At 44.6% G+C, this 27,123-nt stretch overlaps 1 protein-coding gene across 1 annotated transcript in view; it reads left to right on the plus strand.

Annotated features, from left to right (window-relative positions):
• LOC139382423 (leucine-rich repeat and fibronectin type III domain-containing protein 1-like protein) overlaps positions 1 to 27,123 on the plus strand; it is a 122,256-nt gene that overhangs the window by 86,307 nt on the left and 8,826 nt on the right. The window contains exons 3-4 of the mRNA XM_071126466.1: positions 20,553 to 21,926; positions 25,686 to 26,341. Coding sequence (XP_070982567.1) covers positions 20,553 to 21,926; positions 25,686 to 26,250 — 1,939 coding nt within the window. The 3' untranslated portion in view covers positions 26,251 to 26,341. The remainder of the gene's footprint in view (positions 1 to 20,552; positions 21,927 to 25,685; positions 26,342 to 27,123) is intronic.

Genomic DNA, 27,123 nt, shown 5'->3' on the forward strand with positions numbered 1-27,123 from the left:
ACAATCACCCGACCTCAACTCAATTAAGATGGTTTGGAATAAATTGGACCGCAGAGTGAAAGAAAAGCAGCCAACAAGTGCTGTAGAAAATAGTAAAAATATAGAAAAACCCTGGAATGAGTAGGTGTGTCTAAACTTTGACTTGTACTCTACATCAAGTTGAAATTCAGGGATAAGCCTCTGCACATCAAATGTGCTATTAAGGTCCCACTCTTTTCTATTACCTCCCTATTTTTCCAAAAAATCAAAGACAAACTGTCTCGGGATGATGTTAATATAGAATCCAGTCTTGGAATGGAGCCCATGTAGTGTATCACACCTGATTGGGACACATGTTCTGAACTCGTGCACGAGTGTGGGAAAACTAAACAAGGCATCGTACCTGGCTTTGTGGCACCTGTCAGCAACGTGGGCCTCCTGCAGCAGCGCCAGCCTGCCTCGCCAAGGTCAAAGCTTCCACGTCATGCTGTTGTTTGTTCCGCATGCATATGTTCCCCTACCTACAAGCTGTCATGTCTCTAGAAACACGCCCAGCGGAAATTTCCACTACCGCTAACACTTCCACGCATCCTTTGGATCTAGCTCACTGTACTGTACACACAGTAGCAACTGTATTACTGGGGAATTTTCCCACCTGCAAGCCGTTCTGTGCTCTATAGCTGCCAAGTTTCTCCCTGGGTGGCGGATGATAAATAGAAGTAATTCTCTGAGAATCTACGGCAAATGTGGAGGGCCACTTCTGGCGGATAATGCGGGAGGGAGATCCCTGCCGTTACCTTGCCTGCCGTGGGAGAAATCCCTCTGGCATGGACTCTTCACTTATCCTAGATGAGGTCCCAGTGTATGGGGAAAAGATTAGCCAATCTCAAGTGTCTCCATCACTATCGTATTTTTATCACCTCCATGATCTAGAGTCAAGGGAGCGTAAAGCTGACAAGAGACTCTCTACTACCTTCCAGGGGCTCGGTAGAGAAGCACTCACCAAACATTTGCCAGTAAAGCCACATAGTGTATACCTTGGATACATGCGGTGAGGACTGCGTGGGGGGGTTGGGTGGAGAAGCTGTGTGTGGTCATGAATGCATAATTAACGTGTGAAGAATTCTAACTTGCTGGAATTATGTGAGGAAATGAACCTGTGATACACTGAACATTCTTATGACGAAGTTGGTTCACTTTGCATAACATGCCGCAGTGTAAATCTGTTATGTGCGATACGTTAATAAGGAATCATTTTCCTGCAAAGTGTAACCGTTACAAAGTGAATCCGCTATTATGGCACAATATCGCCAAATGTTCAACGGTTGCTAACTTTTGTTTATTGTGAATATGGGAAAGAGACTAATTTGATCATTTAGCTACAGCTATGGAGTGATAATGGCAGCTAACATATCAGCGGGCTGATAATCTTCTGCTCCTCTGTTGAGAGAGGTTTTAATCCGTTCACCCAGTCATGGAACCCACTGGGCTGAAGTTGTACACATGGTGTAATCTTTAACAGTCTGGCATTCCGTCTTGTGGCTGATATTCACGTCATGCTGGCATTGTCTTGTGGCTGATATATTCACGTCATGCTGGCACTCACATCCTTTGTTCGATTTCAAGACATCAAACAATACAATTGGAATTTTAGAGCACTTTTTACAACACAACGTGTCGCTGAATGCTTTATACAAACTATTTGAGGAAAGAGACCTTGACAGGAGTCAACCCCTGCTATGAGGTCATCTCAATAGGGGAGAGGTTTCTTTCTTTTTCTCGATGATTGTAACTTCCCTATGTGGGTCGCATTCATGTTGTTGCATTGTGATTTGTACATTTCAACCCACTACCATGGGTAAGTACAGAGCATTATTCCATGTCATTTAGGAGCACAAAGCAGAAGGTGCCTCTGATGGAATGCTGTGTGTGTGTTCTTGTTTACACGTTGAAGGCCAGTAGTGGGCATTCCGGCAGTGAGGTATCCAAATCATGGTGCTATCCACACAATATCATAGAAAGGCAGGGAAAATAATGACTCTAAGGCTGCCGAAGTTTGGTCAGTATCCTACATTTCTCCATCGAAATAAGCCTCTTGAGCTTTACTTTGAGTCTAAGCACACACCTATTCAAAGAAAGGTGAGATGTGTGTGTGTGTGTGTGTGTGTGTGTGTGTGTGTGTGTGTGTGTGTGTGTGTGTGTGTGTGTGTGTGTGTGTGTGTTCGTTAGCATTAACGTGTGCATGTGTGTAGTTTAGTGTTTGTCTTCATAAGCTAGATTGTTGGTTCTGCTGAGTGTGTGGGTGGAGGTGTAATGCAGTCCCTGGCATGGAGCAGTGTGGGGGAATGGGGAGGCAGACACAAATTGACTGGGCCCTGAGTCACCTCAGTCTATTAGCAGTGAAACTGGAGAGCACAGCAGGCTGCAATGGAGCAGATCCAGGTCCAGCTTAACCAGCCCTGCTTCTAACCCAAACCTTCCAGAGCACACATCTCAAACTGATCCAGAAACAACACTTGGCCACTCTAATCGCCTGTGTGCCTAAACCTCAATCTCATAAGAAAACAGTAAAGTATTACTACCAGATTATGCTATGTACTTATTATACTATGTCCATTTGTTCTGCATAAATTATGCTTCATAGAGTTGAAATGAAGTGATCCTTCAAGAAAACGCCTGAGACTTTTTTTCAATTAAGGAGGAGGGGAGTGGAAAGGGAGGTGTAATGTCTGCCAAGGCAGAGTGAGGGAGAAAGGGAGGGAGACAGAGGGCAGCTCCCTCGCTTCCGTCTCAGCTGTGGCTTTCCGAGCTGTGCTTCTCGCTCTGACTGACTCCAGGGCTAGCCAGACATTAGCATTCCCATCTATACCAACCACAGCACAGCAGTAGCCTTTGAAGGTAGTACAGGATGTCAACAAGTAGCAGCCGTCCTCTTCCTGGCTGAGGGGCGCTCGTCCGTGAGTTCACTGCCCAAACTGCCGAGCAAAAGCCTCTGCACCGTGATGGAAATAATGCTGACAGGAGACTCTCGCTGCTGCCTCTTAAGAGGTGATGTTTCCAGCTGCCCCGGTGGCAGGCTAGGCTGTACCCCGCAGATTTAGAAGATGTGCACTCAGAAAATGGGACAAACCTCACACCATAACAAAAGCACTTAAACCCTTCTAGCATTCATCACACCCAGCACCTCGCTGTCAACAAAAGACAATAGGTAAGTAAGGTGAGATTTGGCTAGTGCTTGGAGAGGAGACAACTTTGGGAATGTGTCTCAGTGGGCCAGTATGGGAGATTCCTATGGAAGATCCAAAGTCCCATGGCAGTTGTAGGGACACAGTGCTGTACGGACATCATTGCTGGGACGGATGTGCCTTCAAAACCAATGTCCTGAACCTGATTCTGGGGTCATAAAGATCCCCTTGCATTTCTTTAGTGAGCCAGGGTGTTCACCCAGCTGTCATGGCCACGTTCCCAGAGTATTATTCCAATCACCCTCCTCTTCACTTCCATAACTGATGATTGGTGAGTGTTCTGGCAACCACTGGCTGCCAACCTGTACAGAATATGCTCACACTGCTACAGAAGGATGATCCATGAGGTGATCTACAGCCCAATGCAATGTTGTGTAGTTGTTTAAAGATCTGAGGATTTATTTTGACCAATGCATTATTATCGTACCATCGTTATATGTCATAAGTGGTCATAGCCCAGTGGTGATAGATGTGCAACTCTGTTCTTTCATGCCAGGCGGGTGTCGACTACAACCCCGGCTGCCTTTTGCCCTGGAGGCAGAGCCTCGTCTCCGTGAGCACATCAGGTCTCCAGTCCTCACCACCACTATCACAACAACAACAACAACAACAACAACAACAATAAGACCTATGTCACTGCAGCGTAGGTCGACACGGCAAAGCGGAGTGCAGAGTGTTCTTCTGACCAACGTCTTTGAACAGCTCGTCTTTGAAAGGGAGGCTATATGTTCAGCAGAGGACTAGTTCGGGAGAGCATGGAGTTTGTTCTCTAATGGGTGGGAGACACTTAGCCGTTAACATTAGTGATGGGGGAAAAAGTCTACGCAGTTACGTATCGGGATATTACTTTTGACAATACATCGTGATGTTTTGACAATATCGCAAATACTATTTTTTTGAGCTAGTGGGCTGTACCTGCACCAACATTTCCCTTCATATCTGTTTCTCCATCTTCTTTTTCATTTTGTTTTCAGCAGTTTTTATTTCCATGACTGATCAAAACGTGTTTCTTCTTGTCCCTCCGCGGTAGACATATGGTAAGCAATATCTATGGAACATCGAATTGCAATAAAATCACAGTATCAAATCTCAGTACATATAGAATCGTGAGAATCGCAATGCAAATTGTACCAGCACCTAAGCATCGTGATGTCATATTGTGAGGTCCCTGGCAATTCCCGTCCCTAGTTAACATGTGTAAGCTTTGACAGCCTTTAGTGTCACTAGCGACAGAGCAGCTCGCAGCCACTGTCATGGTGGCTTTGTCTGGCTGTAGTCATTGTGTGCGTGCGTGCGTGCATACTGGTACGTGTGTGCCTGCTTGCCTCTACGTGTTTGCATTAGTGTGTGCCATAGCCCTAGCAGTTCGCCCCCTGAATGCATCATGTTGCTTTGACAGTCAGGGTAGAGGAGAGAGAGAGAGAGAGAGGCGGGAGATGGAGCGAGATGGACCGAGGTGGAGGAGGGAGCGGGCGTACACAGCTGACTCAGGGAAAGGTCAACGGTGTTAAAGCGTACGACAGAGGGATCATGGGCTAATTACGAGCTCTAACTGTCATTAACTGGTTTGGCACTGGGAGTGGATTACCATGTTGCTGCTTCACCTCAACAACGCTGTCCTGTTAACCATCGCCAACAGTTGACAGTCTGATTGGGGAGTGGAGGGTGTCCAGTGATGGGAATGAAATGTGGGGGGTAGAGGGAGGAGAGGATAGAGGAGGTGGGGTGTATTTGCCTGCTTGGGTAATCAGAGTGACAGAGGCACTCCGCCAGCCATCTTGCCATTGTCTTAAAGGGAGACAGCATTGGCATTTCTGTCAACTAGTTGGCACTCTCTCGTGTGTACTGTCAGACTTGTTGCCTGGCTACAATCCGCCACCACCTAGCACCTCCCATTGTATGTGTAATGGCTGTGGTTGAGATATGCTGCAGAATGTCTGGTACTGTACTGTGTCTGCACTGCCTGGTTAGGTGTTGCAGGGCAGGAACTCGCTGTTGTGTTAATTTATGTTGATGTGGAGGTGAATTCCCCCGTCACTGCACTGGAAGTCAAACACGATAGGCCCAATGGAGCACTGTGTTTCCTGAACATTGTTGTAATGCCAGCCTGGTTTTGTGTGTGTGTGTGTGTGTGTGTGTGTGTGTGTGTGTGTGTGTGTGTGTGTGTGTGTGTGTGTGTGTGTGTGTGTGTGTGTGTGTGTGTGTGTGTGTGTGTGTGTGTGTGTGTGTGTGTGTGTGTGTGTGTGTAGAGAGGTGTGTGTGTAGAGAGATGTGTGCGCAGAGAGATGTGTGCGCAGAGAGATGTGTGTGTGTAGAGAGATGTGTGTGTAGAGAGATGTGTGTGAGTAGAGAGATGTGTGTGTAGAGAGATGTGTGTGTAGAGAGATGTGTGGTGGGCATAGGGTTGGAAAGGTATGACTGGACACTTTTGAAATTTGGTAACTTTCAAGTTGTATTTTGAATTGTATAAGATGACATCTAATGGCCTTTTTGGGCACTTCAGATTAGCACATGCATCTGTAATTATTTCAGGCCCTCTGTGTGTCCTTACCACAGGAAATAGGTTGACAAAGCTGTAAAACATTATCATAATTATAAACCATCAACTTGTTGAATACCATTGGTGTTTAATATGAGTGTTTCAGCATGAAATGAGTTGCGCCCCCTTTGCCCTCAGAACAATTCGTTGAGGCATGGACTCTACAAGGTTTCGAAATGCTTTTCACAGTTGTGTCAAGTTGGTTGGATGTCCTTTGGGTGGTGGACCATTCTTGATACACACGGGAAACTGTTGAGCTTGAAAAACCCAGCAGCGTTCCAGTTCTTGACACACACAAACCGGTGCAACTGGCACCTACTACCATACTCCGTTCAATGGCACTTAAATATTTTTGTCTTGCCCATTCACCATCTGAATGGCACACACACACACACAATCCATGTCTCAATTGTCTCAAGGCTTAAAAAATCCTTCTTTAACATATCTCCTCCCCTTCATCTACACTGATTAAAGTGGATTTAACAGGTGACATCAATACCCTTTCACCTAGATTCACCTGGCCAGTCTGTCATGTTACTAATGTTTTGTACACTCAGTGTATATTTATTATTTTACACACTTGAATTGTTTTGGCATCAAACTGGTGGCAGTTGTGAAAAAAAGTCAACAGTTGGAAGACTATTAATGTAAAATAATGTAATTGTTGATTAGATGCCTTTTCCAGTAATTAGGATATTTTCTCTTGAACCATACAATATGAACACAGGTATAAAAAATATATATACCGTATATATGAATAGATTTGTGTTTAAGTTATTCAAGTATAAATAACCAAAGTTACCATAGATGCTAATTATCAAAACTGCAGAAGATTCCGCTAAATTGGGCATGATTGTTTATCTGTACATTAAATACATGTTTGTATGAAAGAGTTCAAAGTTCAAGGTTGACTCATACCATGCATGATGTACATGTATGCCTTAGTGTTTATGCTAAAGTGGTATAGACATATTGTACTGTATGTATGTGTGTGGGTGGACGGTTGTTTTAAATGAAAATGTTGTGACTTTAGTAAATGTGTATGATTATATGAGGATTTGGTTAAAGATACAGGCTTATCCACTATCCAGTGTATTGGCGTGTATTGGAGTGTTTTCCACGTACACAATACACCCACTATAACCTCCAGCATAACAACTGTTTACTTACTAGGTTTCTTGAGAAGTCTCTGATGAGCTAACAGACGACATAGAATTCAGTAATGTAACATCTGTCCCACTCCCTTGGGAGAGTTCAACCACTGTGCTACAATGTTTGCACAGAAAATGTCTCAAAATGAACTGGAACAAAAATTACTCCGCCACACACAATCCCATGAAAGGAATGCTTATGCGAATCAAAATGGGCTATTACATTTATGGCCAACAGCAATGAGGAAGAAACAAAACAACAAAAATAAAACGTTTCCCATCAATCGAAAAGATAGGTATGCTCTCCATTTATGAATTTCTCGCTTTCAATTTGCACTTAGCAATTACAGGTTAGTCCCGCACAATGGAAAGTGATGATTATAAAATTCCATTCGGTCCAGGTGGACTTCCATTCAGGCCACAGAGCGTTTGGAAATGGCAATGCTAGAAGTGGCTCAAACCTTTAGTAATGGTTAACAAATACATGGCAACACTGTCGCAGCTGCAATGCATCACCGATAAATACCATGTCAACATCAACAATAGGCTGTTGTTTTTTTATCTCCGCAATGCAAATCTCCATGGACAAAAAAAACCCACACAGAAATGATAGGAGCTTTGGAGAATGTCTGTTACAGTCAAAATCCATTGGCCTGCCACCACAGCAAAAACATTACCCTCCCCATCTCCTCTTTAAAGGCAACCGGCTGCAATTAGTCCCCGTGTAACTCCACACCAATAAAACAGCCTCCCTCCCCAGCTTTCCCAAGTAAGTCAGGTCATTAAGTCATAGATGGGGGACCTTTATGACCCTCCCCAGCCAAACTCTACTGTAGAATTGACCAATCCGCTTGATCCTCTTGATCACTCTCCCTGTCGTTAGGAGATAGCATGTAAATGACACTCCTACTGATGATGTCCCGATAACACAGCTGATTTGTGTCACAGGCTCTGTCTTGTAATGGAAGGGGGGGGGGGGGGGGGTGTTATGCGTGTGCCATGAGGGTGGTGTATGGACGTGACCCCCGCCCGTCGTTGCGTGCCAGTGACTCGTCTGCTCCGGTAGCTCTGGTAAGCCCCGGTGACAACACGGGGAGAGAGAACACCGCAGGCTGCAGGCCCTTGTTGATCAAATACAGTTGCCCTACTTACTCATATTTACAGTGCTGATCACAGGGGCGATTGTACCCACGCACTGAGCCCAGGGAAGGCGCTGTGTCTCTTTTCTATCCGGCACTGGGAGAGGGATGCTTTTAGAGGGCTGGAAGGTGGAAGGGGATTGGGTGGCTTGAGCGATCCCTCCCTCTCTCTCTGGAGGAGGGAGGATGCAGGGTTGTGGATGGCTAATACACCCTCAGAAATGTTATATTGCGCTGAGAAGTGGAGTGGATTGTGGAGGAATCCGCTTTCACCACACTCATTTTATCTCACTCTCTTTCAGCTGTCTACCTCCTCTCCTTCTCTCTCTCCCTGCCTCTTTATCCCACTCTCTCTTTCTTTCTCACTCACTCAAGGTCTCTCTATCCTACTGTTCCTTACTCCGTCTCTCTGTTTTTCATTTGTGCGCACACACCATCCCTTCCTCTCCCGTGAGATTGTGTTGATGAAAAAGGAAGCCGGTTCTAAGAGTAGGATATCCACTAACCGGCAGTTTCTGTGTGCTGCCTGTTTTTATCACCTCCTGATCATTATGCCAGCAAGAGCTTGTCGGTAGTGTGTCACTCCATCTCGATCTTCCACCCACTACCTCATGTTCTGACACTCTCTCCTTTCTTATCTTCATTGAAATGGAAATCCCACTGTTAACAATAACAACAATGGCTGCGGGTGATGAGTCGCTGTATTCTGTATTCATAACCTATCATCCCCTTTTAACCACCTGTGCATGTGTATCTGTATCAGTTGGCATGTATTGCCAGTCCTCCTTCCATAGTGAATGAAGGAGAAACACAGCTTGACCCTTACATAATGCAGTGATTGTAAGACATCCATATGACAGAGTGTATGCTGTGTATTTACTCCTGAACGCATTAGTCTCTTATTAAATGAATAACATTGCAAGGGGTTACCCACTCTGCTCCCCCTGTCAAGCACTCATCAAATGATGCTTCACTGAGATTTTGATGGCGCTGGTCAATGCTGTTTGTTCCTGTGCTGGAGAATGGATTGAAAGTTGTTGAACTGTGCACAATATGAGATTCCTGTCTATATTTGCTTTTCTCTGCCCAGACGTACTGAGCTGCTACAGTTTTACAATGCTCAAATACAAATAATGCAATATTATGTAATTCATAAATAGCGACATACTGTAATTAAAGCATTGAAATTCCTTGAAACAATGAAAACACCCACCCGTTGCACGCGCTCCAGCAGGTATATTTCACTGGCCATCCCCAAAGCCAACTCCTCCTTTGGCCGATTTTCCTTCCAGTTCTCTGCTGCCAATGACTGGAACGAGTTTCAATAATCATTGAAGTTGGAGACTTATATCTCCCTCACTAACTTTAAGCGTCAGCTGCCAGAGCAGCTTACCGATCACTGCACCTGTACACAGCCCATCTGTAAATAGCACACCCAACTACCTCATCCCCATATTGTTATTTATTTTTGCTCTTTTGCACCCCAGTATCGCTACTTGCACATCATCGTCTGCAAATCTGTCACTCCTGTGTTAATGCTAAATTGTAATTATTTCGCCACTATGGCCTATTTATTGCCTTACCTCCCTAATCTTACTACATTTGCACACACTGTGTATAGATTTTTCTATTGTGTTAGTGATTGTATTTTTGTTTATCCCATGTGTTGTTGTGTTGTTTTTGTCACACTGCTTTGTTTTATCTTGGCCAGGTCACAGTTAATGAGAACTTGTTCTCAACTGGCCTACCTGGTTAAATTAAAATAAATAAATAGAATTACTCATGTTAAGCTATTTTACCCAAAACACTACTTGTAATTATTATAAGAGCCAACCAGAATGTCAAGAGCCTAAATAATTACGGATTTCATATCCTATTAACAAACTACACGTGCTGTGCTGCTGTGTGCATTTTTAAGGACACTTATTGTAGATGCCTGCTTCAACATAATTAACGTATTAGTACACAACAAATTGGCCAGTGTTACCTACTGTTGATTTGTCAATGTATAATTTCTAGTGTTGATTCAGGTGTTCAATTAACTCTGTAATTGTTAAAATAACACGCATTGATGTAAAAGAATCCCATTGTTAAACCAAAACCACACCCATCTATCATGTTTCCCAGCATGCTCTAGTGCAGGTTGATTTTTAGAATAGTTAGTTTTTATATCTATGTTTTTGCATGCACATTGATTGCTTAATTATCTTATGCTACTCAAATATAAATAACATACTTTTTTTCGAAACTAATACAATCTGTTATTTAGACTTAATTGTACCCGTTACTGAAATGGTTGTTCCAGTTTAGATGGTTTAGGTATTTTCATACCTCAGTCTTCCCAACCCGGCAGTCACTCTGAAATCAGGTTGAGGCTAGGAACATGCAGAGAAGGGACTGCCAGATGTGTCATAATGGCCCGGTAGTAAAGCCACACTGGGAGACAAATTTGAAATGGAGCAGGGTGGAAAAAAATCTAATTAAAACATTATTTAAATGTCTTTTCAGAAGGGCTGTGGTCACCATTCATGAAATAAAATAAATACATCAAATTGTATCTGGATTCAGCCAGTTTACTGAAGCCATTAGAAGACTGTTGCTGACTGAGAGGAAGTATATACAATTGTTTATAATAAATTATTATAAAGTCAGTCTTGGTGATTAAATAGCCTTGTTCAGGGTTTCCCAAACTCACTCCTGGGCTCCCCCTGGGTGCACTACACAGCTGATTTAAATAACCAACTCATCATCAAGCTTTGATTATTTGAAACAGTTGTGTAGTGCTAGGGCAAAAAAACAAAACGTGCACCCAGGGGGGCCCAGGACAAGTCTGAGAAACCCTGGCCTAGTTAATCATTACATGACTTTTAACACACTATCTGTTTTTTGCTCAGTCTGGCAGTAACCCAGAACTATCAGACAGAGGATCTCTCTTTCGGCTGCTGCTGACAACAGCTGCATGTAAGTTGTTATTCTACATCATAAAAATTATGGCTGCATAGCATTAAGGAAGATTAGCTCATACTTATTTCTGAAAATTAACTTATGTCTTTGCTATTTGTTTCTTCTTTGCTAAAACCAGTCGAGCAGGTAGCCCGGCGGCTAAGGAGTTGCGCCTGTGGCAGGAGTTGGCCGAAAGGTGACCGGGTTTGAATCCGGGGCCGGGTGCTGTAAAAAAAAAATGAGAGGAATTTATCTGACAACTGGAGGCTGCTGGGTTCACATCCTCAAAACATTCCTCTACTGTTGGGCCCTTGTGCAAGGCCCTTAACCCCACAACATGCTTTCTGTCCAGGGGTGGTTTCAACTGTGTGTTTGAAGGGGAGGGGGGGGGGGGTTGAGAATGGAGCAGAAGACACATTTTTGTTGTTCACTGTAACTAATAGACAACGTATATTGTTTTGTAATGCAAAGAAGTCAGCCAAAGTTGACATGGGCCATTATTCAAACAAAGAGATACCTCCCTGTCCACCAGTGCATATTTCCAAACTATGTTTGCATATTATGACAATAAATTCTAAAAACTATGATGGTTTTCTTTTGTCCCTTATTTAACTGTTTATTAACTTATATTCTTAACTCAAAACATTACTACTGAATAGTATTTTGATATTACAATGCCTTATAAACTGAGGAAAGCCTCCACAAGCAACATGAAAATAATCCCGCACAAACCTAAGCGAGGAAACAGGGGTAAATATACTCACAGGAATTAAAGCAAATGAAATCCAGGTGTGAATGAACCAAAGACAAAAGAAACGGAAAAAGAAAAATGGATCGGTGATGGCTAGTCGGACGCCGAGCACCGCCCGAACAAGGAGAGGAACCACCTTCGATGGAAGTCGTGACAAAACTTGTCTAATAAAACCCCAAAATATACATGGTGAGCTAGCGTTGTGCCTGTTCCTGTCCAATTATATTTAACAGTAATAGCCATAATTCATAAATAGCACCATGCAGGGTTCTATATGGAACCATTTTAGGTGAAGAAGAACCTCTAGGGTTCTGATCAAATAACTATAAAAGGGTTCTATATAGAACTTTCAGGGGTTCCATATATAAAGCAAGCAATATAACCCTTTTTGGTTCTAAAAGGAACCATTTTTTAGAAGAGTGTAAGCTATCACTGGAGTAGCCTATAGGCCTACTAGTTCATTTTTTTTCACGGCATCTAAACTGATTGGATCCCCATCACCTACTATACAGCGCAAAGCCCGCCACATGATCTCCAGCCCAGACCACTCGCTCCACCACTGCTTTGATCTCCCATCATGTCGGAGAAATCAGACAATAAAATGGCATGCACTGCACGCTTCAGGAGGAGTTTCATGCCAGGGGCTATCACTATTATGAACAACTCCACATGTGAGCAGGCGTGGGGTGGGATGGGAGGGTATTTGTCTGACCGTTCATATTGTTTGTTAACTGTTGTGTTTTCTATATGTTTTGCTGAGGCCTACAGTGTGTGGCGTGTGAGAAATGCTAAGAATTCCTCTTGTAGTACAAACGTGAGTCGGAATCGTCTTTTACGTCATACGACCGTCATTTCACATGCATTGATATAGTTTCATTCAATCAATTAATCTAAGTTTAATGCTGGTATTATTTCCTCCTTCATGGCATGAGGAGTGACAGCTCATAAACTGAAGAGAACTGACAGGGTAAGATTGATTGGCTTCTTTCTCTCGTTGATACGTTTCACACCTCCCCAATCCAGACCCAAAACCATGCCGGACTTCATTAACATAATGTGGGATGTGATGGGCACATGGTCTTCTCTATTCACTACAGAACATTGTAAAGGAATAACTTTAGGAAACAAGAATCTCAACCTACAGCAGTCAAATGATTTGGCATGAATAGAAGGAAGCACCAACAGCTTGATAAAAAGTGTAAAACACATGTGAAAGCTTAATTACAATATTAGTGGGAACATGTCCATGATAAAAACAAGATAATGGTATATACTTTGATAAATTAGAAAAATATTATTTGAGATTCAGCCACCGCTCGCTTGTGGATCGCTATTTCTAAAATGTATATGGACAGCGCCCAGTGCTAAAAGTTGAGTAGACAAATGAACAAACAAGAGGGCTTTGCTGGAGCACTAAGAAATAAGACTTAGACTTACCTGTTTGACAGACGCAATTATGTTATCCATCTATTTGTCGGTAGAGTTACTTCCTCCAATCCTGTCACCATGTACTCCTTAAACAGGCCTACCTTCCGGCCTCATGTCTGGGGTTGAAAATCTCCTTCTGAAGAAAGTAGGATTAGATTCATAATGACATTTGAGATTCAATTCTTTGCCAACAGTAACAGTTTTGTTGCAAACAAGACACACTGGTTTGGAATTGGAGAAATACAATAAAATGACTATATTTTAAGAGAGTATAGGTAGGCCTATAATAGAGACATTACCACTGTAATTAGATCGACATTATTATGTTACTGTCATTAAATTGGTGAGCCCACTAACCACATGTGTTAAATGTTTAGTCTAGGACTATGAATTGGGCAGCTAGTAGGCTATTTGCTAATAAGCTATTTATGTTCTGGCCCTCCATCTAGCTACTTTCTCAGGAACAAATCGGCTGGAGGCCAAACCTATTGTAGTTGCCAACCCCTGTTGTATATTTAAGCAATAAGGCATGAGGGGTGTGGTATATGGCCAATATACCGTGGCTAAGGGCAGACGCATTGCAAAGTGTCTGGTTACAGCCCTTAGCCGTGGAATTTCTGAGACACTCCATATAGTATGATATGTTATGTTTGGTATAGTTACTTAAGACAGACAGTTACTTAAGGCAAAAACCAGCGCAGGGTGGTTGGTCTGGTTGGATGAGTATGCGTATAATGCAAATGTCGAGCAACCCAAATGTTGCGAGTTCTAATCTCGTCACAGACAACTTTAGCATTGTAACTAAATAGCAACTTTTCAACTACTTACACGTTTTTAGCTACATTGCAACGACTTAGCATGTTAGCTAACCCTTCCCCTAACCCTAACCTTAACCCTTTTAGCTAACCCATCCCCTAAACCTAACACTTTAACATAACTCCTAAACTTAACCCTAACCCCTAGCCTAGCTCACGTTAGCCACCTATCCACCTAGCTAGAATACGTATTGTAGGATTTGCAAATTCGTAACATATTGTACCTTTTTCAAATTTGTAACATATCATACGAATTGTAATTAATAAAATATCAAACTAAATGGCTGATGGACATGCACAAATTAATACATACAGTGGAAGTCGGAAGTTTACATACACCTTAGCCAAATACGTTTAAACTCAGTTTTTCACAATTCCTGACATTTCATCACAGTAAAAATTCCCTGTCTTACGTCATTTAGGATCACCACTTTATTTTAAGAATGTGAAATGTCAGAATAATAGTAGAGAGAATGATTTATTTCAGCACATTCCCAGTGGGTCAGAAGTTTACATACACTCAATTAGTATCTGGTAGCATTGCCTTTAAATTGTTTAATTTGGATGAAACGTTTTGGGTGGCCTTCCACAAACTTCCCACAATAATTTGGGTGAATTTTGGCCCGTTCCTCCTGACAGAACTGGTGTAACTGAGTCAGGTTTGTAGGCCTCCTTGCTCGCACACGCATTTTCAGTTCTGCCCACAAATTTTCTATAAGATTGAGGTCAGGGCTTTGTAATGGCCACCCCAATACCTTGACTTTGTTGTCCTTAAGCCATTTTGCCACAACTTTGGAAGTATGCTTGGGGTCATTGTCCATTTGAAAGACGCATTTGCGGCCAAGCTTTATCTTCCTGACTGATGTCTTGAGATGTTGCTTCAATATTTCCACATAATTTTCTTTCCTCATGGTGCCATCTGTTTTGTGACGTGCACCAGTCCCACCTGCAACAAAGCACCCCCACAACATGATGCTGCCACCCCTGTGCTTCATGGTTGGGATGGTGTTCTTCGGCTTGGAAGCCTCCCCCTTTTTCCTCCAAACATAACGATGGTCATTATGGCCAAACAGTTCTATTTTTGTTTCATCAGACCAGAGGACATTTCTACAAACACTACATTCGTTGTCCTCATGTGCAGTTGCAAACCGTAGTCTGGCTTTTTTATGGCAGTTTTGGAGCAATGGCTTCTTCCTTTCTGAGCGGCCTTTCAGGTTATGTTGATATAGGACTCTTTTTACTGTGAATACATTTGTACCTGTTTCCTCCAGCATCTTCACAAGGTCCTTTGCTGTTGTTCTGGGATTGATTTGCACTTTTCGCACTAAAGTACGTTCATCTCTAGGAGACAGAACGCATCTCCTTCCTGAGCTGTATAACAGCTGAGCAGTCCCATGGTGTTTTTAATTGCGTACTATTGTTTGTACAGATGAACATGGTACCTTCAGGCATTTGGAAATTGCTCCCAAGGATGAACCTGACTTGTGGAGGTCTACAATTTTTTTCTGAGGTCTTGGCTGATTTCTTTTGATTTTCCCATGATGTCAAGCAAAGAGGCACTGAGTTTGAAGGTAGGCCTTGAAATACATCCACAGGTACACCTCCAATTGACTCAAATTATGTAAATTAGCCTTTCAGAAGCTACTAAAGCCATATAAACTTCTGACCCACTGGAATTGTGATACCGTGAATTATAAGTGAAATAATCATGCACAAAGTAGATGTCCTAACCGACTTGCCAAAACTATAGTCTTGACCATACTTGAGACGCAGACGTCTCAAGTATGCCCCTGGAAATGCAAATGTGCTACGCTAAATGCTAAATGTACTCGTTACAACTCAATCTTTGATCAAAATTCACAAGCAGGGTATTGAATTAAAGCTACACTCGTTGTGAACCTAGCCAGCAAGTCAGATTTTTAAAATGCTTTTCGGCGAAAGCATGAGAAGCTATTATCTGATAGCATGCACCCCCCAAAATGCCAGCTCGACACGTAAACAACAGATTTTGCGATAGCCGGCGCTACCCAAAACGCAGAAATAAAATATAAAACATTCATTACCTTTGACGAGCTTCTTTCTTGGCACTCCTATATGCCCCATAAACATCACTATTGGGTCTTTTTTTCGTTTAAATCGGTCCATATATACCCAAAATAGCTTTGTATGGGATCTGTGTCATTCAGAAAAAATCATCGTTTTTAAACGCTGCGTAATTTTTTAAAATTAAAAAAGTCGACGATAAACTTTCCCAAAACACTTCGAAATCCTTTTGTAATCCAACTTTAGGTATTAGTAAACGTTTATAATCTATCAAAATGATTACAGGGCGATGTCTTTTCAATAGGTCTTCACTTGCAAAAACAATGCCATCTGATATCTCCCTCAACTGCATCCGGGTGAAGACTGGGAAAATGGAGGTCAGACAGAAGGATTTTCCAACAATAAATTCAATTGAAAATTAGGACAATGGCGCCATCGTGCGGAATTTGTATGAATTGCAGGCAGATTGCCATTAAATTCTGTTCTCTTTTAATAACTGGTGGAAGTGACTTATGGAAATTATTTTTAGCTTTCAGAGAGCAGTTTTTCTTGCGTTTTTCAATGAAACACACGATCTGTTATAGTCACAGCCGTGATTTAACCAGTTTTATAAACTTCAGAGTGTTTTCTATCCACACATACTAATCATATGCATATACTATATTCCTGGCATGAGTAGCAGGACGCTGAAAAGTTGCGCGATTTTTAACAGAATTTTCAAAAAAGGAGGGGGTAGAAGTAAGAGGTTTTAACAAGAAATTTGTGGAGTGGTTGAAAAACAATGTTTAATGACTCCAACCTAAGTGTATGTAAACTTCAGACTTCAACTGTACCATGTGAAACTTAACATATCATGCTAAATGGAGTGTTGGATTGATGTACAGAATAATACGAAATGAGACCAGGTGAAATTATGTTGTTTCTCACCAGTGTGCTCTGAAGATGAAGATACAATGTAGCCTAACAACATCACTTGCAAATGGCACAGATGTGAGATTTGTTTCACTGCACTGGTCCTCTTAAATATCAAAATATTTAAGGGTATATTGGATGGTCTGCTCTTCCCATAAGAGTCACAACAAGTAGCATAGGGTTGCTATAAGATTGAAATGGAAAAATAATGTACCCATGAAAAATTGGTGGAATACAGTAGCTTCCCAATACGTTAATGTATGTATTACAAGAGGGCCACCATTGTTCCTGTTCCCAAGAAAGCTAAGGTAACTGAGCTAAACGACTACCGCCCCGTAGCACTCACATCCGTCATCATGAAGTGCTTTGAGAGACTAGTCAAGGACCATATCACCTCCACCCTACCTGACACCCTAGACCCACTCCAATTTGCTTACCGCCCAAATAGGTCCACAGACGATGCAATCTCAACCACACTGCACACTGCCCTAACCCATCTGGACAAGAGGAATACCTATGTGAGAATGCTGTTCATCGACTACAGCTCGGCATTCAACACCATAGTACCCTCCAAGCTCGTCATCAAGCTCGAGACCCTGGGTCTCGACCCCGCCCTGTGCAACTGGGTACTGGACTTCCTGACGGGCCGCCCCCAGGTGGTGAGGGTAGGCAACAACATCTCCTCCCCGCTGATCCTCAACACTGGGGCCCCACAAGGGTGCGTTCTGAGCCCTCTCCTGTACTCCCTGTTCACCCACGACTGCGTGGCCACGCACGCCTCCAACTCAATCATCAAGTTTGCGGACGACACAACAGTGGTAGGCTTGATTACCAACAACGACGAGACGGCCTACATGGAGGAGGTGAGGGCCCTCGGAGTGTGGTGTCAGGAAAATAACCTCACACTCAACTTCAACAAAACTAAGGAGATGATTGTGGACTTCAGGAAACAGCAGAGGGAACACCCCCCTATCCACATCGATGGAACAGTAGTGGAGAGGGTAGCAAGTTTTAAGTTCCTCTGCATACACATCACAGACAAACTGAATTGGTCCACTCACACAGACAACATCGTGAAGAAGGCGCAGCAGCGCCTCTTCAACCTCAGGAGGCTGAAGAAATTCGGCTTGTCACCAAAAGCACTCACAAACTTCTACAGATGCACAATCGACAGCATCCTGGCGGGCTGTATCACCGCCTGGTATGGCAACTGCACCGCCCTCAACCGTAAGGCTCTCCAGAGGGTAGTGAGGTCTGCACAACGCATCACCGGGGGCAAACTACCTGCCCTCCAGGACACCTACACCACCCGATGTCACAGGAAGGCCATAAAGATCATCAAGGACATCAACCACCCGAGCCACTGCCTGTTCACCCCGCTATCATCCAGAAGGCGAGGTCAGTACAGGTGCATCAAAGCTGGGACCGAGAGACTGAAAAACAGCTTCTATCTCAAGGCCATCAGACTGTTAAACAGCCACCACTAACACTGAGTGGCTGCTGCCAACACACTGACACTGACTAAACTCCAGCCACTTTAATAATGGGAATTGATGGGAAATTATGTAAATATATCACTAGCCACTTTAAATTTTCGCATTTCGCTACACTCGCATTAACATCTGCTAACCATGTGTATGTGACAAATAAAATTTGATTTGATTTGATTTGACATGAATGGTGACCACAGCCCTTACGAAAACGCATTGATATCTTGTTATAATGCGATTTATTTTAACCCTGCTCTAAGTATTCAAAGTATTCGATTTCAAATATGGCGCCCAGTGCAGTTAGTTCCTGGGGGTATTGTGACACATCTGACAGTTCCTTCTCTGTATGTTGCTAGGGTTGCGGGTGGATAAAAACACTGTCTGGATTCCAATAAGAATTACACATCACTTTGCAAGCAAGCATAATGTGATATGCAGGCCTGATGTGGCCTGTAAACCATGAGTTTCAGGCCACTGTATTAGGGTAAAACTAGGCCCTGATGTATTACGCTACCCCATTTTATTTTAATGATAACCTACTGTATTTCCTTAGGATCCCACTTGGGGAAGGCCACATGATTGAAAATGGATGAATGCAACAACCATGTCTCAGTCACTAACAAATACAGTCAAGGGTGGTAACTCTACAATTCACTCGAAAGGCACTCTGGGAAATATTCAAATAAGGCTTTATACTAATCAATGTGTTAATTTAAGTGTGGAGCCATATAGACACCGGACCAGTGTTCAATTTAACACGCTCAGTGTTGATTTAACACTGGAGAATGTGCTGTGTAGGTACTGAATGTAAATTGCACTTGGCAACTCATTAATATTAATGCCATGACTGAAGCATCCTTTACTGTTTGGTCGAGCACATTGGCCTCAGTGGAGGCTGCTGAGGGGAGGACGGCTCCTAATAATGGCTGGGATGGAGTCAATGGAATGGTATCAACAACATGGAAAAACGTAGTTTCCATGTTGTTGATACCACTCCATGACCTCCATTCCAGCCATTGTTAGGAGCCGTCCTCCCCTCAGCAGCCTCCACTGATAGGCCTTTGGCTAATGTGCCTGCATGAAATAGTCCACCATTGGCATGTGTTGACATGGGTACCTTTTCCCGTTGTGCTTTTCTTAGTTAGTTGAAGAGAGGTGTTGGCTCTCTCTCCGGGGGTGCTGTGACTTCTCATCCTCCCTATAACGGAGAGCAGGGAGCTCAGCCCTGCCTGGGCGTGTCACTGAGACACCGCACTGTCTTTTTTTCTGCCTCTGATATATGGCTCGACTTAGCAGAGCAGAGAGCAGCTCTCCTCTCTCAGTCCCTACTGATAGGCCATGTGTGTGGCTCGGTATCTCCCCCACCTGGCAGAGTGCCATAACTGCACTTCCAGGTTTTCTCCACCTTCTCCCTCCTCCTCTTCCCCACTTGACAGTCCCTCTCTTTCATATCCCTGCAGTTAGCGCATTGATATTCAGAGTGGGTTCTCTGGAAGTGGGAAATAATTATGTTCATGCATTTCTATGTAAACGCTATGAGAATGGATGGGTGGGCACAAACAATAAACAAAGGATCTGGAATCAGATATCCATTGGCTATTCTGGAGCAGTTCTGAATATATTCATAATGGATTCCCTTGTGAAACTATTTTAGTGTGTGTTATAGACAGATGGGGTGTCAGATATCACTTCTTTGAGGTGGTGGGGTGCGGTGGAATGAAGTGCAGTGTCAAGGGAGCAGCACTCTCTCTGCAGCCTCCACAGATTTCCCTGTTATCTTGGGGCAACCTGCTCCAAATTCGCATCATGACATGCTGACTAAACTGTAGTAAAGCGTGCATGTTTTGATATCCAAGCACACCTTTAGGGAACAGGTCGGGGAATGGAGTAGATATCTTTCCTTGAAAAAAATCTGCCTTATGTAAATGTATTTTCTGTTTTTCTTTTCCCGATAAAGATGTAAGCATTTCATTTTACAAATATTTAACATTTCCAGCTCGAGGTTCTATCTATCCAACGCAATGATGACAGTGTTGTTGCTTTCCTTGTTGTTCTTGTTTTCATTGTTGTTGTTGTTGTTGTACGCTAACAGCCTTTCCCCTCCCCTCGTCTTCCAGGAGCCTAGCCATGGAGAGCCTGCTCCTGTTCCTGGCCCTCCTCGCTACACCCGTCGCCTCCATGCTGTGCCCCAAGCGCTGCACCTGCCAGAACCTCATGCCCTCCTACACTGTCCTCTGCACCAAGACAGGCCTGCTCTTCGTGCCGCCGAACATTGACCGGCAGACGGCCGAGCTGCGCCTCATGGACAACTTCATCACCACCCTTCGTCACCGTGACTTCGCCAACATGAGCAGCCTCATCCACCTGACGCTGTCGCGCAACACCATTAGCCAGATCAAGCCGTACGCCTTCGCCGACCTTCAGGACCTGCACGCCCTGCACCTGGACGCCAACCGACTCACTATACTGGACGACACCCACTTCCAGGGCCTGGTCAACCTCAGGCACATGATCCTTGCCAACAACCAGCTGCACAGCATCTCAGAGGGGTCCTTCCAGGACTTCCTGGAGACCCTGGAAGACCTGGACCTGTCCTACAACAACCTGGTGAACATCCCCTGGGAGACCATCGGCCTGCTGGCTAGTGTCAACACCCTCAGTCTGGACCACAACCTCATAGAGATGGTCCCCGAAGGCATCTTCTCCAACCTGCACAAGCTGGCGCGTCTAGACATGACCTCCAACAAGCTGAAGAAGATCCCTCCAGATCCCCTGTTCCTGAGGATCCCAGTTTACGCTAAGCTGAAGGGTTCTCCACTCACGTCGCTGGTGCTGAGCTTTGGTGGGAACCCGCTGCACTGCAACTGTGAGCTAATGTGGCTGAGGCGGCTGACCAGGGAAGACGATCTGGAGACCTGCGCCTCTCCCCGAGAGCTCGCCGGCAAGTATTTCTGGACTATCCGCGAGGAGGAGTTTGTGTGCGAGCCGCCCATGATCACGCGGCACACCTCCAAGATGTTCGTGATGGAGGGTCAGGAGGTGAGCCTACGCTGTAAGTCAGTGGGTGACCCAGAACCTTCCACGCATTGGGTCAGCCCCGAGGGGAAGCTAATCGGGAACACGTCCCGCACCATCTGCTACGAGAATGGCTCTTTGGACATCCTCACCACCACTGTGAAGGACTCTGGGAAGTTCACCTGCATTGCCTCCAATGCCGCTGGCGAGGCCACAGCGCCCGTGGAGCTGGTGGTTAACCCCTCGCCACACTTTGACCCCAAGCTGGAGCCCGAGCCTGGCCCTTCGGACATCCCCACCTCCATCAAGTCCAATGCCAGCGGGGGCCACGCCCGCACCGACCATCAGAGGGTCAGCGTGTCGGAGCTGAGCTCGACTTCGGCCACCATCCGATGGCCCTCCCAGGACCACATCCCGGGGGTCCGCATGTACCAGATCCAGTACAACAGCTCCTCCGACGACATCCTCATATACAGGTGAGATGGTCACCGCATGCTTTTGCATGAGATCGGATAAGATGACATGCATCTCTATGGGGGGTGGTTGATGTTACAATGGGGAGTGGTTGATGTACAACTATCCCTATGAAGCTGACTGGTATTTCTGTGTGGAAGTTGATCTTCACGTTTGCCCTTGCATACTACGAGTCTCTTGTTGTTCTTCGACAGTTCATGAGCCTCCAAATTCACATCAGCCTGGTTCAGAGAGGCGCTCGATCACATTGATAATGAATTTAGTGGCCGACGACATCATCAGGGGACTGTAACTCATCGCTAAAGAAGTCACAGAGCGAACTGCAGAAGCACAAGAGCATGATGCCCACAGGGAAAAACTCATGAAAGTCCTGACATAATGGGTTGGAATGACTCAGTATGCGTACATCTATTGGTACACCAACCTATATAGCCTTACTGTGCAGTAGCCATTAGCTGTAATGGGTTTTGCAGTGACATAGAGTGAGGAACACAACTGTAGGAAGAGAACTTGTTCCCAACAATCATCTCCATAGGACTGAGAGGATGATCCCGTTACATATTGACCTTACTGATATGTTATATTAGGTGGGTTGACTCCCAAGTATCAAAGGCCAAGCATTCATTGATACGATGGACTGAATGTTGCAATGCCTCACTCGTACTAAGTGTCGTGGAAGGGTTTTGAAAAGTGTTGAGTTTGGCATTTGGAATGCAGTATTGTTCCTATCAGAAATATTAATATACTGTGCAAGCTTTCAAGTGATTGTGATTATTTGTAAGCTGTGGACAATAGCGGTATTATCTTCAGTGAGAGAAAATATTACGTATTTTCAATAGCACCCAAAGGAATCCCAGTGCAGAGTTACACTGATGTAAACACATTACCCCAGTGAAGTGCAATCCGTTCCAGAAGGCAATGTTTGATAACTGATTTTAAATGAAGCACAGTTGAGTTGAACTCTTCACCCCGACTTTAGTGATTGAAAAGAATCTGTCCTTATGGGAACAGTGGTTTCTGAGCCTCCTCCATTTCAGAGATTTCAGAGAATGACTGTTGAAGAGCATAAAACACCTGAAACATTCCGATTTACACAGAGAAGAAAGGCGCTGTAACTACAGTCCTCTGTTTGTCTCCGCTAAGAATCAAGTGGAACATTAACAGAAAAAAAAGTGGAATTCTCTCCTCAAAATGAAAACAACAGAAATCGCCGGCCATTAAATTCCCCCAGAGTCGGCTGCGAACCCCTTTCTTCTCCTAGGGCAATATTCTCCTCTTGAGCTTTTCAAAGATTTCTTTAAACTCGCTATTCAGGGGCTTATTATTTTTTATAGGCGGTACAGAGGAAAACATCACCATGAATCTTGGAGGCTTGACTGCACCGCCAGCCCATGTTCTTACAGAGACATAGAAGTGAGAGCACTGTACTGATTTAGAAGTCTTAAGGGGTGTTTCTTATTTTTCCTGCCCCACGGCAAAAATAGCCAGCGAGCTCAGTTCCATCCACCTCTCTTTTGAAGTTCTTACCGGCACTCACACAGTGGATTATTCCACAAGCCTACAACGGACGGACGGAGAGAGTCGTTAAAAGACAGAAATGTATCTATTGATTTGTTTTGTTTTTTATATTCCGCCACGGCCCTTTTCGACATTTCACTGTGGAAAGATTCTCTGTTAAAGGAGCCCCATTAGTACTTAATTAACTTCCCGGCCTTTCCCTGAGGATGGATTAAGAAAAAAAAGACACGTAGGAGAAGTAATTTGCTGTTAATTATGCAAAAAGCACATGGATGCCTTTGGTTTATGGCACTGCAAAGTAATCGGAATGCGTTTTTTAATCAATTAGGCACACATGAGTCCTGCTCTGTGTGGACTGACAGTTGTATTGAATTTGGGAGGTGGCAATGGGAGGATGGAGGGATGGAGAGAGGGGGGAATGAAAGGATGAGGGGGCTGAGGACAGCTAATATACACTCAGACAAATGAACATTGTTTTGAAAACAGGAGAGGATTGGGACGGCATGAGCTTTTCTTTCAGTCTCTTTCTTCATTCTTACATCAAGTCGACTGCCTTCTCTATTTTCCCTCTCTCTGTCCAATTTTTTTCTCCAGATATCACTACCTAATTGCCTTTATGTTTGTCTGGCCTCTTCGGAGACTTATATGAGAAGAGGACCATCCTATATCAAAGCCATTATAGACAGCATGTGGTAGGGAGGTTTCAGCACACACTGACATCCATGATCACACACACACACGCGCGCATTAGAGTACACACATGCACACGCACCCACACAGTTCTCCATGTCCCCATAACCCTTCCCGGCCCCTGTGCCTGTAACATCCATATTCCCATCTCTAATGTGACAAACTGGTGACAGGAGATGTGGCAAGGTCAGGTCTGACCGTGTCAGGGAGGGCTCCTGCTCCTCATTCACCATCCCCACCACCTCCTCCCCCATGACATACAGAGGACCCAGCCTTCCCCTGCATGTCCATCAAAGCCACACCAGAGGAGGTGGATAAGGACACATCTGAAGATACAGTATATTGGGGCCTATTATTTTTTGACCCGGGCGACCTCCCTTTTTATACCTAGACTGTATGCTAGGCTCAGAGCTAATAAAATGGCTAGACCCATCTGTGGGCGTCTAGCGACCTCCACTCATCCAGAGCATCCACTAATGATGAGTGTATATGCACTGTGGCGAACAGAACAGATTCGACATCAAAACTATTCCCCCTAATTAGTGAGATTTCACCTTTCTTAGTATTCTGATCGTCTGTCTTCTCTTTTCTTTTTTTCTTTCAAGGAAATCCTTCACGGAATTGAAATTCACACCAAATCTAATTGTATTCCTCACATGCTTCGTAAACAACAGGTGGAGACCAACAGTGAAATGCTTACTCACGGGCCCTTCCCAACAGTGTAGCGAGAGATGAAATAGAGAAATAGTAGAAAAATAATTACACGTAATCATAAAAGCAATATCTCACCATGAAACGTTTACTTCATAGTAAAGCACCAGACCATAATGTGACCCTGAATTTATGGGCGGAAGATATTCTGCATGCTCCATAAATGTATTATAATGTGTATAGGAGAATACAGTGGATGAACAGCATGCCAAGAGAAGAGTAATGGTAGTAAGACAGTTTAATAGAAACAGCAGGTTTAACCTGTGGATAAGGCAGGGTAGAGGAGGGTATGCTAAGACATTATGAATCCCGTCGTGCAAGGGTAGAGGTTGACCCCACTGGCGCCTGCGTTTAGAGGAGAAATGTTTAATGCACACACTGTCACCCACGCTGTCACCCCTTGGGCACACCGCACTTTCAAATTCCGCTCTGTGTCTCCTCACCTCGGAGCCCCCGGGTCCCTATGTCCCTATTGATAAATGGAGCACTTTGGCACGCCGGGGTAACAGCAAACGCACACATACACACATAAACACGCACACTCACCTTAGCCCCTGTGTGGTCTAGTGTTTGTGAGACAGAAAGTAAACCTGTCAATGGAGAGAGGAAAATGAGAGGAGAGGAGGAGCGAAGGTGTGTATGTGTGTCTGTGTGTGGTTGGGGTAGTCAAGGTTAAATGTAATCTCCAGGTACTGAAAGTATAGGTGTTGAGTTCAGTACCTTTGTGGGAGCTCTCAGTTTTCAACAGTTTTCAGATTACTGCCAGAATGTTCACTCTATCAATAACCTTGTTTTCTCTCAAATGTTCTCTCTCTCTTCTATCTCTGTCTCTCTCTCTCTAGGATGATCCCTGCGTCTCATAAGTTCTTCCTACTCAGTGACCTGGCCTCTCAGCGGGACTATGACCTGTGCGTGCTGGCGGTGTACGACGACGGCGTCACGGCCCTAACCGGCACCCGCCTGGTGGGCTGCGTGGCTTTCACCACAGAGCGAGAGTACCGCCAGTGCCGCTCCCTCCACGACCAGTTCCTGGGCGGCACCATGATCATTGTGATCGGCGGTATCATCGTGGCCTCCGTGCTTGTCTTCATCTTCATCCTCCTCATGAAGTACAAGCTGCACAGCAACCACTACAAGCAGAAAGCGGCACATGTCAGCAACGTGTGCTCTCAGACCAACGGGGGCCAGGCTGCGGGCGGGGGAGGCGTTCCCATCCCACCCTCCTCCTCTTCCTCAGGCTCGACCAATAGGCCCATGCCTTCTGGCCCAGTGGACAGGGTAGGGCACGACGGACCCCATCAGGCCTCGGAAGGGGGCTTCGGAGGGCCCTTGAAAGGGACCACGGTAGTGGACTTGAACCCAGAGTACGGGAAGTCAGTGAAGGACGAGGATGCTATATCACAATAACACAGGATCTGGGACTGCCCCAACGCCACCCACTTTTTATTTCCTGGTGCTGGGGTCCCTCTGCCTTAACAAGGATTATCTCGTGTCCAAGGTGGGTGATTCCTGTCAGACAAGGCTGGGGTTAGAGCTGACGTGTATTCATTAACAATTCTGCAGACAGCTTCTGTAAGAGCTTACAGATGTGTGTGTGTGTCTGTGTGTGCTTGTGTGTGTGTACATGCTGTGTTTATTCCTGTAAGTGTAGGTGCATCTGCATGCAGTGTCTATTTCGAGGGGCAGTACTTATGCTGCATAATCTTTGCCTCTTTAAAATGAAGCGCAGTAAACAGTGCAGTGAGCCGGTCCTATTGAGCTGCAGCGGTGGCTGCAGACAAACAGGTAGGCTTTGCTGGTGCCCCACACCAGGCCCCCAATGCTGATGGGAATAGGCAATCATCATAAAATCACACAGCACATAAACACTAAAGGAGGGCACGCCGTGCTCACTCGCTCCATGCCTCCTTCCTTCCCTCGCTGCCCGATGGGACTTCCCCCACTCTCTGTTTCCATGAAACTAATCATAGCTGCCTCCGCTGGCCCTGAGGTATTTGCTGTAAGTTTAATATCCGCAGTATAGCACAATCTTCTCTACATCTGCGCTCTCCAAATACAAATGAACTGAGCGGGGCCCGGGGCTGCTCTGTGGTGTTTTGAACACCATCATCGGTGTCTCTGCCGCCCACCAACAACATCACGTCGTCCCTCGCATTAGCACACTTAATTGTCTAGTGAGGGTGTAATCTTTGGGGTTTACTAAGGCATTTGTGTTATTCTGAATACTTTTTGGAGGGCAAACTACAGACTGTGTCAGTATCAACTGGAATCAGAATCTGG

This window comes from Oncorhynchus clarkii, chromosome 24, assembly GCF_045791955.1.
Source record: "Oncorhynchus clarkii lewisi isolate Uvic-CL-2024 chromosome 24, UVic_Ocla_1.0, whole genome shotgun sequence".
NCBI lineage: Eukaryota > Metazoa > Chordata > Actinopteri > Salmoniformes > Salmonidae > Oncorhynchus > Oncorhynchus clarkii.